Source organism: Labrus bergylta, chromosome 15, assembly GCF_963930695.1.
Source record: "Labrus bergylta chromosome 15, fLabBer1.1, whole genome shotgun sequence".
Taxonomy (NCBI): domain Eukaryota; kingdom Metazoa; phylum Chordata; class Actinopteri; order Labriformes; family Labridae; genus Labrus; species Labrus bergylta.
The window spans coordinates 1,945,623-1,959,626 of NC_089209.1; the positions used below are offsets into that span (position 1 = coordinate 1,945,623).

The following is a 14,004-nucleotide window of genomic DNA, read 5'->3' on the forward strand; positions in this document are numbered from 1 at the left end:
GTTGCCGTGGAAACTATTTTATTAACCTTTTGAAGGCACCGCAGAAGGCAACTTTTAACCGACAGGTACTCAATGATTTTATCACACCAGCTCCCATAAAAGGTCTCCCATCTGGTGGGTAAATTAAAAAAAAGACCTTGGGTGTTTATCTGGCTCTCAAGCTGACACGCTCTCTGATTTAAGATCCCTTCTACAAACAGAGACTCCTCAAACATTGATAAACTATTGTGACCTTTGAAGTTTTACTCAAAGAAGTTAACTTCCTGACAATTTAGACGATTAAGAACATTCATTTGGTCGTGTGTGAGCGTTTTCTTTGTGTTTCATTACGACCAAAGAGGTAGAAACAGAAACTCAGAGATCATTTGCTCTTTTGTTTTCATTCAGAAAGATTTCCCCTTAAAGCCCTCAGAGTCCGACCCGCAGCTTGCTGGGTATGAATGGAAACGTGTGTATGTTGTGGATGAATAGAGGAAGTTGAGGAATAATGAAGCTCAGGCAGGTCAGGTGCCTTAAAGCCGTCATTTTTACTACAAAGAAAGATGGGGCTAAATAAACGAGGCGGGGAGAACAATGAAGTGACAATAATTATTTTCCTCTCTAAAGTTGAGAGGTTTGTCTTCACATGGAGAGCATTATTTAAACACTTTTTATTGATACATTTCTCATCCTGGATCAATGCTCAAACAGCTATAATTCATCAGTAAAACATTTGCATTTGGACGATCCCAGTGGCCATTATTAGGAAGCTGCAGCTCCAACAGGAAACCCCCCAGGTGTGAATTATTAACCTGCACACAAAGATCCTGCTCGGTCAGCATCCCCTACCCCTGATAACCCCCAAACCCGCCCGTCCAAAAAAATAAAATCAATGCTGTTTGTATTCCTCTGAGCTCCAGAAACACGTTTTGAACATGATTATAGCGCTGCATAAAAATAAGACTAAATAAAATCAATCAGAACACATTTGTTCTCTTGTAACTTTGATGAATCGACCAATTATCCTACATTCAGGCGAACGCTTTGCTTAAGATGTTGAGAGTGAACAAATAGCTCTAAAGGCGTACGCTGCTCGATATCAGGATGATTCTGATACTAATCAACGCCCTTTAAAGGTCACATATCCTCCTCCTCTTCTTCAGTGTAAATAAGTCTCAGAGCTCCTCAAAACATGTCTGTGAAGTTTCTTGTTCTAAATCCACTCTGATCCTGTATTTGATCATGTCTACAAACCCCTCTATTTCAGCCAGGCTGTTTCTGTGTCTGTAACTTTAAATATGTAAATGAGCTGTGTCTGACCACGCCCCCTCTTTGGAAGGGCTTGGGTGTACTCAGTGCTTTCTCGCTCCAAGTCCTATTGTTTACGGTGAGAAGGCAGACTCAGAGGGCAGAACAAACACCTAGCTGTGGGAGTGTCACCCACCTGGGGGAGGGGCTACTGCCCTTTGTGATGTCATGAACGGAAAATCTCTGAACGGCCTGTTTGAGCACACATTTTCTGAAAAGTAGAGCAGGTAAAGTAAAGTTTGTCAGCCCCTGAGGGCCCTCTTTAAATGACGATAACAGACTACCGCCCCGTGATGGCATGCAGAGTTATTTCCTCTCAATCATGAGCAGAACGTACGTGGTGGTTGGTCATTGGCTCTAGTCTTTGCGGTGTGTTCAAGTGCAACTTGACGCCACAGTCGGTCTTCGTCGCCACTAGGTCTTTGCCGTCTGCTTGGGGTGTCAGGGACTTAAGGGAACTTTGAGAGGGAATCGAGATTCAGCCAATGAGCAGCGATTGGCTGAATACATGTTTTGTGAATCATTTAGCAAAGGCTTTAATGTAACAGACTTTCATTATCATGTGAAGAGCTGCCGATCTCCAGTTTAAATTATCATTAAACTCCAAGTGAATATCCACTCATCCACACCTTTTTATATGAACTCGTCTCTAGAGTGACTTTGGACAAATCAACAGAATGAACCTGAGAGAATAACTCTTGATGAAGTTGAACAAAGTTTGGATTCGATGCAGTGCAGAGCTGGACAGAAGGAGCGTAAATGTGTTTATGTCCCTCCAGATGAATACTTTGATTTTGGTTTCAAACAGTCTTAATGCCTATTTACAGAGTACCCAGAGGAGTCATTTCTGAGTAAAAATAATAATTATACAAATCACTGATGATCAGAGAGAACATCTGCCAGATCGCAGTTTATGTTTAGAAACTACATTTCCCTGTGAGATGTATTTACAGCTTGATTCAACCCACAACTTTACATTAATGCGGGACTCTCATGTACAGAGGCTGTACATCGTGTTCGAATCCGACCTGTGGCTCATTTTCCACGTCATTCCCCACTCTCTCTCCCTGACATCTGACTCTGTCCACTTCCTGCCTCCCAAAAAAGCCCCAGAATAAATCTTTAAAGGTGACATATCCTCCTCTTCTTCTTCAGTTTAAATAAGTCTCAGAGCTCCTCAAAACATGTGTGTGAAGTTTCTTGTTCTAAATCCACTCTGATCCTGTATTTGATCATGTCTATAAACCCCTCTATTTCAGCCCTGCTCAGAACAGGCTGTTTCTGTGTCTGTACATTTAAATATGTAAATGACCTGTGTCTGACCACGCCCCCTCTCTGGAAAGGCTTGGGTGTACTCGGGCTTTCTCGCTCCATATCCTATTGTTTACGTTAAGAAGGCAGACTCAGAGGGCAGAACAAACACCTAGCTGTGGGAGTGTCACCCACCTGGGGGAGGGGCTACTGCCCTTTGTGATGTCATGAAGGGAAAATCTCCAAACAGGCTGTTTGAGCACACATTTTCTGAAAAGTAGAGCAGGCTAAAGATGGAGAGGATGAACTTTTCTCATCATTTGGGGGGTTTGTAGACAGACTAGAGACACATGTTAGAGTTAGAGAAACATGGTGAAATGGATTTTACAAAATATGTGACCTTTAAAAACAACTTTACATCAATGCATAAAGCACTACACTCTCTTCTTTGTCATCAGACAATTCTCTGTGACATGTTGTGCTGCTGGATGTTCTCTCATTAATTCATCTGTGTCTTAGATTGTAGGTAACTATAGAAACCATACTGATGCTGTATTGTTGGAATCACAGGTGAAGTTTAAACAAGCGTGGGTCAAACACTTGACAACATACTGAAAGAAGATTTAAACTTTTTCTTCTTTGTGTGGCCACTCTTTAAGCAGTGCAGTTACCTCGCACTCCATCATATTGTGTTACAACAGAAGAAAAAATACTTCTATATTACTCACATTACTGTTGTCTCAAGGTTGAACGTCGGGTTTTATGCTCATCGTTAAATACCCTATCGGAGAGTGAAAGGTAGTTGTGGCTCTGCACAGAAATTAACACAATAAAACAATAAGATATAACAAAGAATGAAATGGAACAAAGACAGGAAATCTTAAATTAAGTGGAGTTATTTGTACAATAACAGCGAGCAGCAGCATATTCAGAGACACACAATAGATGCAAAATATGTGCGTATTCTGCCAAACTACTTATTTATTATATTAAATTTGAAGATGTGTTCGATTGCTGTGTTTGTGGTGTCTGAAGAAATTTTGATGATTAGAGCCATAACAGTTTGTTCTTCCCAAGTGGCTACCTCTGGTGTCGAAAAATGTAGCTGATGCTGAAGTGTGCAAAATCCTGCAGTTCCTGGAGTGTCCACTAGAGGCTGGCTGCAGAAGCACAGGAAGTCACATACACACCCATTCTAAAAAGCCTGTTTTTACAGCAGAGATGAACATGTTTACAGCCTGGTTCAAAAAACCAAATAGGTGTGATTAGCTCATGTCTGGATGGACACACACTGTACGGGGGGGTGAATGTTTTGATGACTCATCAGTTTTGATTTGATGAAGGATAAGAGTTATTCACAATAAGGCGTGTAGCTGACCTGATTGACAGGTGGGCGCGGTGTAACGGTTTGTCAGGAGGTTTAAAACCCGCCTCAGCTCCAGCTCTCAGCCTGTCGTTAGGTTGACTGAAAGTTAGACTGAGACAGCATTTCCAGCATGGAGACCGCCATCGATGGGACTCCAGCGCCCCCTGCAGGAACAGACGGGTGACGTCACTCAGGCTTCATCCATTAATATTTACAGTCTATCATTCTTCCTCACAACAGTGATCTATCGAGGGATAGCAGACCTTTTCTATACGTAATTGGCCAATCAGAATCAAGTATGCAACACAGCCTTAGTAATAACTCTTTATCCTTTGAAAAGAAGAACCAACTGTACTAGAAAGTTGCTCCGGCACCATTCTCCAGGTTAGGCTCAAAGTGTCAGCTGTTAGCTTAGCACTCAAAGGAGTTCACCTTCTGTGCTTCTTCATCTCCAAGCTTCTTGCGCTGAATATTTTTGCACCAGAGTTGCTTGTTTGATACTAAGAAATGTCCCAACAACTCTTCTTATCGTTGAGATGAGCTGACCAAATCCAAAATGTCACTTTTCGACCAAAAAAGCATCTGCTCAGACTCTCACCAGTAAGATGTCTTGCTCATGGGCACGAAGATCACAAGAGGAGCTTAGAGAAGCTTTATAAACCATACATTAATCTACAGATTCAAACCGGCCTCCTCTCACTCATCTGCTCTCTTGCTGTGTCCTCAGGCTGCTGATAATTGAAATATGAATGCAGACAGTGAAACACAGTGATTACCACATGAAAAGAATATACCGGCTCAGGCCTATATACTGCCACGTAAAATAAAAGCCTCTCAATCCTTTAGAGAGCCTCATTTTCTGAATAGATTTTTTACTATTCATCCACCAACGGTTTTGTTAACTGCATCAATAGAAGTAATTATGTACGGCCATATGGGAGTTAGAGAAACAAAACTGTTGAGTGTTCAGATATTTGGAGTTTTAATTGTGCACTGTGCAGAAATGTAGCAACCTCGGAGGCCTTTTTGAAGAGACTGTAAATGAGTCAAACTTGATTTAGAAAGTCTCATTTGTTGACGTGGTGTTTACTCTGAGTTTAGGACTCTCTAAAAAGAACTAATCTTGATGACAGAAGAAATAAGCAGAGGGAGCTGATGACTAAAACAAACTGAGGCGTCGTTAGTCATCTCGGCGAGCAGTGTGCCGCTTTACTGCATCTCTCCAGTAAACAACATAATCACATCAGTGGCAGTCGCTGCCAGTACCACTTATGAATGTATTTATCATTTGAAGACGCACGTACACACTGCAGGTACAAAATAAATGTCCTGTTCCTGTTTTACAAACACCTGTAAACAGTAGGAAAAAAGTAAACAGCCCTGATGGATTTGAATCTATCAAGGTTTAAATCCCCAATAATTTGAAGCTTTGTCAGAGTTTTACATCCGGCTGAACCCTCGAAGTCTTGACAAACTGAGGGTATGAAAGCAAATAAGGCCGTGGGATATAAAAACATGGATGTAATCTCAGTGACGCAAGCATTCGTTTCTGAAGAGGCAAACGAGGCAAATACATGAAAAGAAATCAACCCCCCCGTGAAGTCGTTACCAATAAAGAGACCAAAAACAGATTTTTAAACCAGGCCTTGAACATGTTTATGTTTACAACCAGGGCCTGAAGGAGCTTCCAAGGCCTTTGCAGCCAGCCTCAAGTGGACAGTTGAGGAACTACAGCTTTTTTACACACACTGCACTGAATATGACATGGACGTTGTGGACGAGGCAAATTTTTGAAGCACAATGATGGCGGTCACGATTGGAAATACTACCTCAAACTAACTTTCAGGCCAACCTAGCGCCAGTCAGAAGGGGACCTGAGGCGGGACATACGTTTCCTGACAAACAGACTTAAACTTTAAACACTGAAGGCTGCAGCTTGATTATGACACAGATCCTTATACGATACAATACAATATAATACGATATACTTTATTGGCCCATTAGGGAGAACTCTTTGTTCTGTAGCAGGTCAGGCTTGGTTTGGAGGGAAAGAGGGATAGGCATGAGTGCAGGCCTTTATAATGTTGGGGGTGTGGCTTGAACAGGTGTGGCAAGGAAGTCAGGTATGGTGATGCAGATTAGGTGGAGACTTGTGATTTAACAATAAAAGTAAGTGTCTTTATTTTGTAGCAACTTCCATGTAATGATTCAGATACATCTCTGTACATAACTGGATAATTAACCATTTTAGGTTAAAAAAATATATATAACATGAAACAAATATGACGAAATATATAGAAGGGCGCGTTTTTATAGAAAATAAAAACGGGCCAAGAATGCTTCCTTGTGGGACACCATTTTAAGAACGAGTGCAATCTTGGAACCAATCATCAACAATTCATCCTCCTTTGGGAACAACCAATCTTTTGCATCTTCTGATACTTCCGCTGAACTGAGAATAGTTATTTGGGTGAAGACCAAGCTGCAACCTCCAGCGTTAAAAAAAGGAAGCTAATGCTGAAGTAAAAATACTGCAGTTCATGGAGTGTCTACTCGAGGCTGGCTGCAAAGGGACCACTAATCCCCATTTGGTCCCAAATTAAGATGCTTTTCTTTACAGTAGAAATACACATTCAAAACCTGGTTCAATCTAGACAACAACACAGTCAGCGGGACTCGAGCTTCTCACTCATTGTAGACAGTCATGACTCAGAGACACATTTACACAGGAGAGACTGGATTTATGATATATTTATGTGTAACATGTCACACATTCTGCCTTACAAAGAGAACATAAATCAATCTTAATTTGTAAGTAAAGGAAAGTAATGACCTCTTTGTGTACAGGTATTAATTGGAGCATCTGAATGTCGTCTTTTTATACAGAAAAACACATTGAGCAGCTTTTACAGCCGTGATTTAGTTGTTTGTTTGAAAACACGCCGTTCATCTCAGTGAAATCGTCTCTGACATCCGGCTCACCGAGGATTTACTCGACCGATAAGATGATTATTTCCTCCAAAGCAGCTTTCCCCCCGTGCAGATTTTCACATGATTTAAACGCTCTTCTGCTGTCTTTACAGCCCGAGAATGAACGAATAAATTGGATGTAAATCAGTAATTTTCCGGCGTCCACATGAAGAGCTATACATCGTTAAACATGTTGATTTGTCATCTCTGCAGCATGAGAGGAATCAGGTTATTTATCACTCAGACTTTTTAAGCCTGGAATTCACAATTAGATAATTTATTTACCCTGAACTTGAATTTGAAGTTTTTTTTCCCTCCAGCGGTTTTGTTTTTGGCAGTGTACTCTCTTTGTCAAGGTTACAACTTCTGATAAATTTAAATTTCTTCTTCATGTGTTTCTCCAGTGAATAACTTCAGCAGCTTCTCATGGATAACAGATGAGGCCATTTGATAAATGAAAGCAAACAAATTAATCCATTCATATCACATAAACGGTCTCCATGTTTATAACAGCTTCATTCCTCTGAGAGACACTCCGCCGTCTTCATGACTTCTGAGACTTTCAGGGCTAAAGTGATGTTTCTCTGTTTGTCCACAGCTGCTGCCGTACCTGCAGGCCAACCTGACAGGCTTCATGGATCTGGAAATCCTGAACTTCAGGAAGGGCAGCGTGGTCGTCAACAGCAGGATGAAGTTCGCCAAGACGGTGCCGTACAACGTCACTGAGGCCGTGCACTGCGTCCTGGAGGAGTTCTGCTCCGCCGCCTACAAAAAAATGCACATCCAGATCGACACGGGCTCGCTGGATATTGAACCAGGTACACTGATGTCTGTAACACTTTCAAGTGGATAAGATAGAATAAGCTCTCGCTGAACTCATACAGTATCTACATGAAGTCTACCTTTTATAAATAGAAATTCTTCTCTGACATGATGATCTTCTGTGACTGGCCATCAGTCCCCTATAACAGTTATTCTTAACCACTGTGACGACGCACACTAGTGTACCGTGGGAAAATATCCAATTTCACTTAATTGGTCCAGAAAAAAAATAATGAAGTTGGTGGAGTATAATGGAGTTGGAGTAATACAACCTTTTGTGAGCAGCTGTGCTTGCACTGTAGAGGCAAAGTCAATCTGATGTATAATACGCACTTTTAACAGCTATTTTTAATAGTTATTTTATAAGTTGACTGCGTCTGCCCTTCACAACTTTCACCGTAAGCTAAAAGATCTAGTAGCAGTGCAAACTCCACACAGGGAAAACAGCTGGTACTAAAAGAGCGACACAGCTGCACAGAAACTGACCGTTGTATTCCAGATTTTAACATAGATGTTGACCACGAGCACACCTGCAAACATTCTGTCTTTAAAGGAAGAATGTGTGACTTTTTGATCCAGTAGATGTCGCCCTTGAGCTCCAGCATGAAACCAAAACAAACTGCTGTTTGGCCACGCCTCCTCCATACTGAAGCCTCCGCTCTCCTCCAGAGACACACCTCCAACCCCTTTCCACTGGCATTCGTGTTGTCCTCTGCTCGAGCTGCAATCACCTGTGTCCTGCATTGTTGTGTTAGCATGCTAATGTTAGCGCTCTTTAGTTAGCTTGTAGCTTCACATTGCATGTACATTTAAACAGAATGAGCTTCCGACACAACAGAAATCATCACACAGGAAGACAGTTAAAACCTTTTTTTCTCTCTGGTAGTCCAAAACCAACTGCTTCTCATATAAAGGTGCAACTTAAATTCAGGATTTAACGGTTATTAAATATTTGAGGCTAAATTGTCATAAAATGGACCACAATAGGCTAATATGTACGGATTGCCGTGTGTGAGTGCGCCCTCAGATGAGTGTGAGAATCAAATCGCACCCAACAAAGCAAAACACTTGTGATTATCACTCTGGTAATAAAGACCCATGTGTGTCTTCTAATTATTTTTGAGTGAAAACAGACTTCTGTGTGTTCAAATGTAGGCTGACATTTTGGCTCCTCTGGGCCTTATATATATTTGAATGCCTTTAGGTTTCACATTCATGTTCCAGCAGCAGCCCATGGATGTATCTTCTGATGTCTTTTTATGTGCGTGATAAAACACGAAGCAGCGTCTCTTAATAAGTCCCATTGTTGTATCAGCCGCGCGCTGCCTCCCCGTGTGCATCTCGTTCTATGTAGGCTCTGAATCGTAATATTCTCTGCAGATGAGATGCAGACGGGGAGAACAGAGATCATAAACACATTGAAATAGACTCAGTAATTAGGTCTATATGTCAAATCTACCAATACACAGTGGGATTGTATTGAACACTGTAGGGCCTGAATAATAGCGACGGAGATGAGAGGAGACGCTCTGCTGAGGCAGCGCTCGCCTCGCAGGCCGCTCGCTGAGGATCAACTTTTATGTCATGAAGTCGGCCAGCTGTGGTTTAATACGCTCAATACTGTAAAACTTTATTTATATATATCAGGTTTTATTTAAGGCTCCAATCATTTTATATCTTATCGATGTTTTCTGTGTTTAATATTTATAAAAAATGCATTCCCAAAACACAAAATAATTAATATTTAAAATGAGTTAATATTTAATAAAGTACAGGTTAGTTCAGTTTATTATAGTTTTGACTTTTTAAAGTTTAAACTGCGTGTTGTTGAGACTGACAGGAACGTTATTCAGAGTTTTCCCTTTTAATAATCTCAGACTTCAATTTATGTTTGAGGGAAATTAAATGAAGAATGTTCCACATAAATAAATCATAGATCCAGTCTCTCCTGTAAATGTGTCTCTGAGTCCTGACTGTCTATCTGTCGTGTTTACATGGACGGGACGGCCGGCTCCTCCCCTTGTGTATAAAAGCTGTTTTAGTCAAGAACTAGAGAGAAGAAGAAGAACATACTCACTGATTATTTGGATGTTAGTAAGAGTTTTTAGATCACGCTCATTCTGTGTCAGTTTACATGAAATGTGAAGCTACGAGCTAACTAAAGAGCGCTAACATTAGCATGCTAACACAACAATGTGAAGCTACGAGCTGACTAAAGAGCGCTAACATTAGCATGCTAACACAACAAGGCAGGACACAGGTGATTGCAGCTCGAGTAGAGGATAAGTATGTCCGCCGCTTGCACTTAACTCCTGTGAACGTGAGTGGAGGGGGGTTGGAGGTGTGTCTCTGGAGGAGAGTGGAGGCTTCAGGATGGAGGAGGCGTGGCCAAACAGCAGTTTGTTTTGGTTTCATGCTGGAGCTCAAGGGCGACATCTACTGGATCAAAAAGTCACACATTTCCCTGGACTTTTTAAAAGACAAGTGAAGTCAAACTTCCTCTGGGTTTGTTGTTTTGAGCTCTGTGTTCACACTGACGGTACAGCGCTTCCTTCAGCTTCTTGATGTTTTAAGCAAAGGCTCAAACACGTTTCATAAACATGTGTCCAGCCCTGTTACTAAGTGAAAAAAGCGCTTTGAGTATCCAGAAGACTAGAAAAGCGCTGAACAAGCTCAAGTCCATTTAGAACTTACCAAGAGTGGATGAGACCTGTTGGTAAATCCTTGTAAACAACAACTGAAGGCTCATTTTGTGATGTTTACAGCCATCACAATGGATTAGCATGTTTGTAAAGAACACAACAAATACTTTGAACTTTATCCTTAAAGCTGACTGACTCAAGTCCAAGTTCAATTTGTTTTTGCAAAATCCAAATGTAATGAATAAAACCAGAAAGATGCAAACTGGGTAAACATCAGACCTTGACATTGAGGTTTGACCTTGTAAACAGTTGCACAAGGTCACCGTCAGGAATCTCAAACACTCCTCTCACGTTCCTGTGCTGCAGGTTTCCTAATATATACTCTTCAACATGAACTTTCTCCCTCTGTGCAGCTCACACGCACGCACACACACACACACACACACACACACACACACACACATGTTGATGTATGTTTGATTAACAGTTACACAGATAGATTCTGACCACACGTCAGGCATCACACTGTGAACATTACATCCATGAAACCCCTGATCGTGTTAATTTCCCCGGAGTGAATCTGACGTTTAGTCTCGGAAGCCGTCCACGCCAGAGGCTAAATCTTACATTTCAATGCAGACCAGAACTCTGAAGATCTCATTAAAATCAAACACTCCTCTGCACCTCCTGGCGAGAAGAGGCTGGATAGAGGGGGGAGGCGCAGAAAACGCTCTTCATGAATACTAATGTCGACTCTTTCTCTCGCCCTGGCAGCCGATCAGGCCGATCCCTGCAAGTTCCTGGCCTGCGATGACTTCTCTCGCTGCGTAGTGAGCGGCCGGATGAAAGAGGCGCAGTGTGTGTGTCAGCCCGGCTTCGTGTCCATGGACGGCCGGCCCTGTCGGAGCGTGTGTGTCGTCCAGCCCAACTACTGCAGAGGAGGGGAGTGCCACATAGTTCCTGGACGTGGAGCGGTGTGCAGGTAAATAACCACACACAGATATCGGGGCTTGTTAGGACGTGTAATAACAGCCTCAGAGAAATAACCTTAAAGTGTAGAGAATGTAGCTGCGTTTAAATTAAAACTGTCCTTCAATTGAAGATTTCTGCACAGTGTTGCAGCAGCTCAGCGAAAGTTCAATCGTAGTCTAGATTGAACTTAATGTCTTACTCAGGTTGGAGTTTACGCCCTGCTAATTTAAAGTGTTGAACCAGCGGAGATGGTTACGATATAGGCCAAAGTTACACTTTAAATCATACACCTCAAGGGCGCAGATAGCCTAGTGGTTAGTGTACAGAGGCTCTAGTCCTCCAAGTGGGCGGCCTGTTGCTCCCTTTTCCACACATCATTCCCATTGGACATGAGAGAGACGCTGTTCTTTTCACTGAAAATTATAGTTGTATTAGATTCATTTTTAAACTTCTGTTTTAAAGGTCACATATTCTTTAAAATCCACTTCTCCATGTTCCTCTAACTCTAACATGTGTCTCTAGTCTGTCTTCAAACCCCCAATGATGAGAAAAGTCCATCCTCTCCGTCTTTTGCCTGCTCCATTTTTCAGAAAATGTGTGCTCAAACAGGCTGTTTGGAGATTTTCCCTTCATGACATCACAAAGGGCAGTAGCCCCTCCCCCAGGTGGGTGACACTCCCACAGCTAGGTGTTTGTTCTGCCCTCTGAGTCTGCCTTCTCACCGTAAACAATAGGACATGGAGCGAGAAAGACCGAGTACACACAAGTCCTTCCAGAGAGGGGGCGTGGTCAGACACAGCTCATTTACATATTTAAATGTACAGACCCAGAAACAGCCTGTTCTGAGCAGGGCTGAAATAGAGGGGTTTATAGACATGATCAAATACAGGATCAGAGTGGATTTAGAACAAGAAACTTCACATACATGTTTTGAGGAGCTCTGAGACTTATTTACACTGAAGAAGAGGAGGAGGATATGTGACCTTGAAGGTTGTTGATTGAATTATCCATTGACAACATCATCAAAAAGTAATCCAAATAGGTTGAGAAACTTTTTAATGAAGAAACCTGAAGCTAAAAATACAAAGATTTAAATAAAGGTTTAAATATCGAATTCTCCACGGGCTGGAGACCATTCATCAAAGGCTCATATTGCTCAAAAGCTTGATTTATTACTCTGCTGTGTGTCCTCTGGAGATTCTATTAAATCATGAAACTTTTAACTGAATTAAACGTTATTACAGAGACTGTTTAAAAATCCCAGCTCCTCTGAAGCTGAGATGTGATGGCGATCTGATCGTTTGTCATGTTTCTGTTGCCACAAAGAGTTCAGTCTAAAACTTTCTCTTTGATTGAGGTCTCATGAGAAAACATCTGTTGGGATTTGGTGTTATATTAAATACAAATTCATGAGAAGTGATTGGTTAAAGGTGACATATCCGCCTCCTCTTCTTCAGTGTAAATAAGTCTCAGAGCTCCTCAAAACATGTGTGTGAAGTTTCTTGTTCTAAATCCACTCTGATCCTGTATTTGATCATGTCTATAAACCCCTCTATTTCAGCCCTGCTCAGAACAGGCCGTTTCTGTGTCTGTACCTTTAAATATGTAAATGAGCTGTGTCTGACCACACCCCCTCTCTGGAAGGGTTTGGGTGTACTCAGTGCTTTCTCGCTCCATGTCCTATTGTTTACGGTGAGAAGGCAGACTAAGATGGCAGAACAAACACCTAGCTGTGGGAGTGTCACCCACCTGGGGGAGGGGCTACTGCCCTTTGTGATGTCATGAAGGGAAAATCTCCAAACGGCCTGTTTGAGCACACATTTTCTGAAAAGTGGAGCAGGCTAAAGACGGAGAGTTAAGAAAACGAAACACTCAACTTTTTTCTAAAAAAAATTTAAGCTCAAGATGTTTCAGCCTCATATCACATCAGTTTGTTTTCTCTGTTTTCTGTGTGCTTGTGTGTGTGTTGACTCCGTCCTGCTGCACTCACAAACACGATCATCTCTCTCCGTCACATCTGCAGCTCCCAGCGCTGTAAATCTGTGAATCTGTGAATCGATGCTAAGTTGATTCTTCAAAGATTGAAACAGTCTCTGTTATGAACTCCTCGTTCAGAGACGAAGCCTTTCTGCTGCCAGAAAAAAAAATCTCATCTCAGTCCTGTTAGACTTCAGCAGCCCCGGCTCCTGACACCGAACACCTCGGAGAGTTTTGATATTCAAACTCTCATCCCCTTTCGTCTAAACCTCTGTGCAGATATTTTAAGGTTACATTCTTGTCATCTTTACAAAGACTGGTGAACACAAAGACAGAAGGAATTTCATTTTCTGGATTTCGTTTTTGCCCTCTGGTCAGTGATGAGATGTGAGTGAGACTACAGAAGAGAAACATCAGCATCCTGACAAACTCTGAGAGCTAATGCTGTCCAACGCCACAGCATGCCATGTTGGAGGCAGGACACAGTTCTACGAAGGTGCAAAAGGATGCATTGCACACTCACAGAAACTCAGAACCTGACCTGTCTGTTCCCCGGGGAACTACGTTATTTCATTATTGCTCGCATCAAATTTAAAACTGCTGCTCAGCGACAAAAACTTCTCCTCCTTACTTTAACTCTCTGATCCAGGTCTACACTCCCTCCCCCCCACTACGCTCTGCCAATGAAAGGCGTCTGATCCAACCTTCACAACAGGG

At 42.0% G+C, this 14,004-nt stretch overlaps 1 protein-coding gene across 1 annotated transcript in view; it reads left to right on the forward strand.

Moving 5' to 3' along the window:
- LOC109992308 (interphotoreceptor matrix proteoglycan 2) overlaps window positions 1-14,004 on the forward strand; it is a 51,166-nt gene that overhangs the window by 32,755 nt on the left and 4,407 nt on the right. Inside the window, exons 14-15 of the mRNA XM_065963578.1 lie at window positions 7,473-7,692; window positions 11,113-11,320. Coding sequence (XP_065819650.1) covers window positions 7,473-7,692; window positions 11,113-11,320 — 428 coding nt within the window. The remainder of the gene's footprint in view (window positions 1-7,472; window positions 7,693-11,112; window positions 11,321-14,004) is intronic.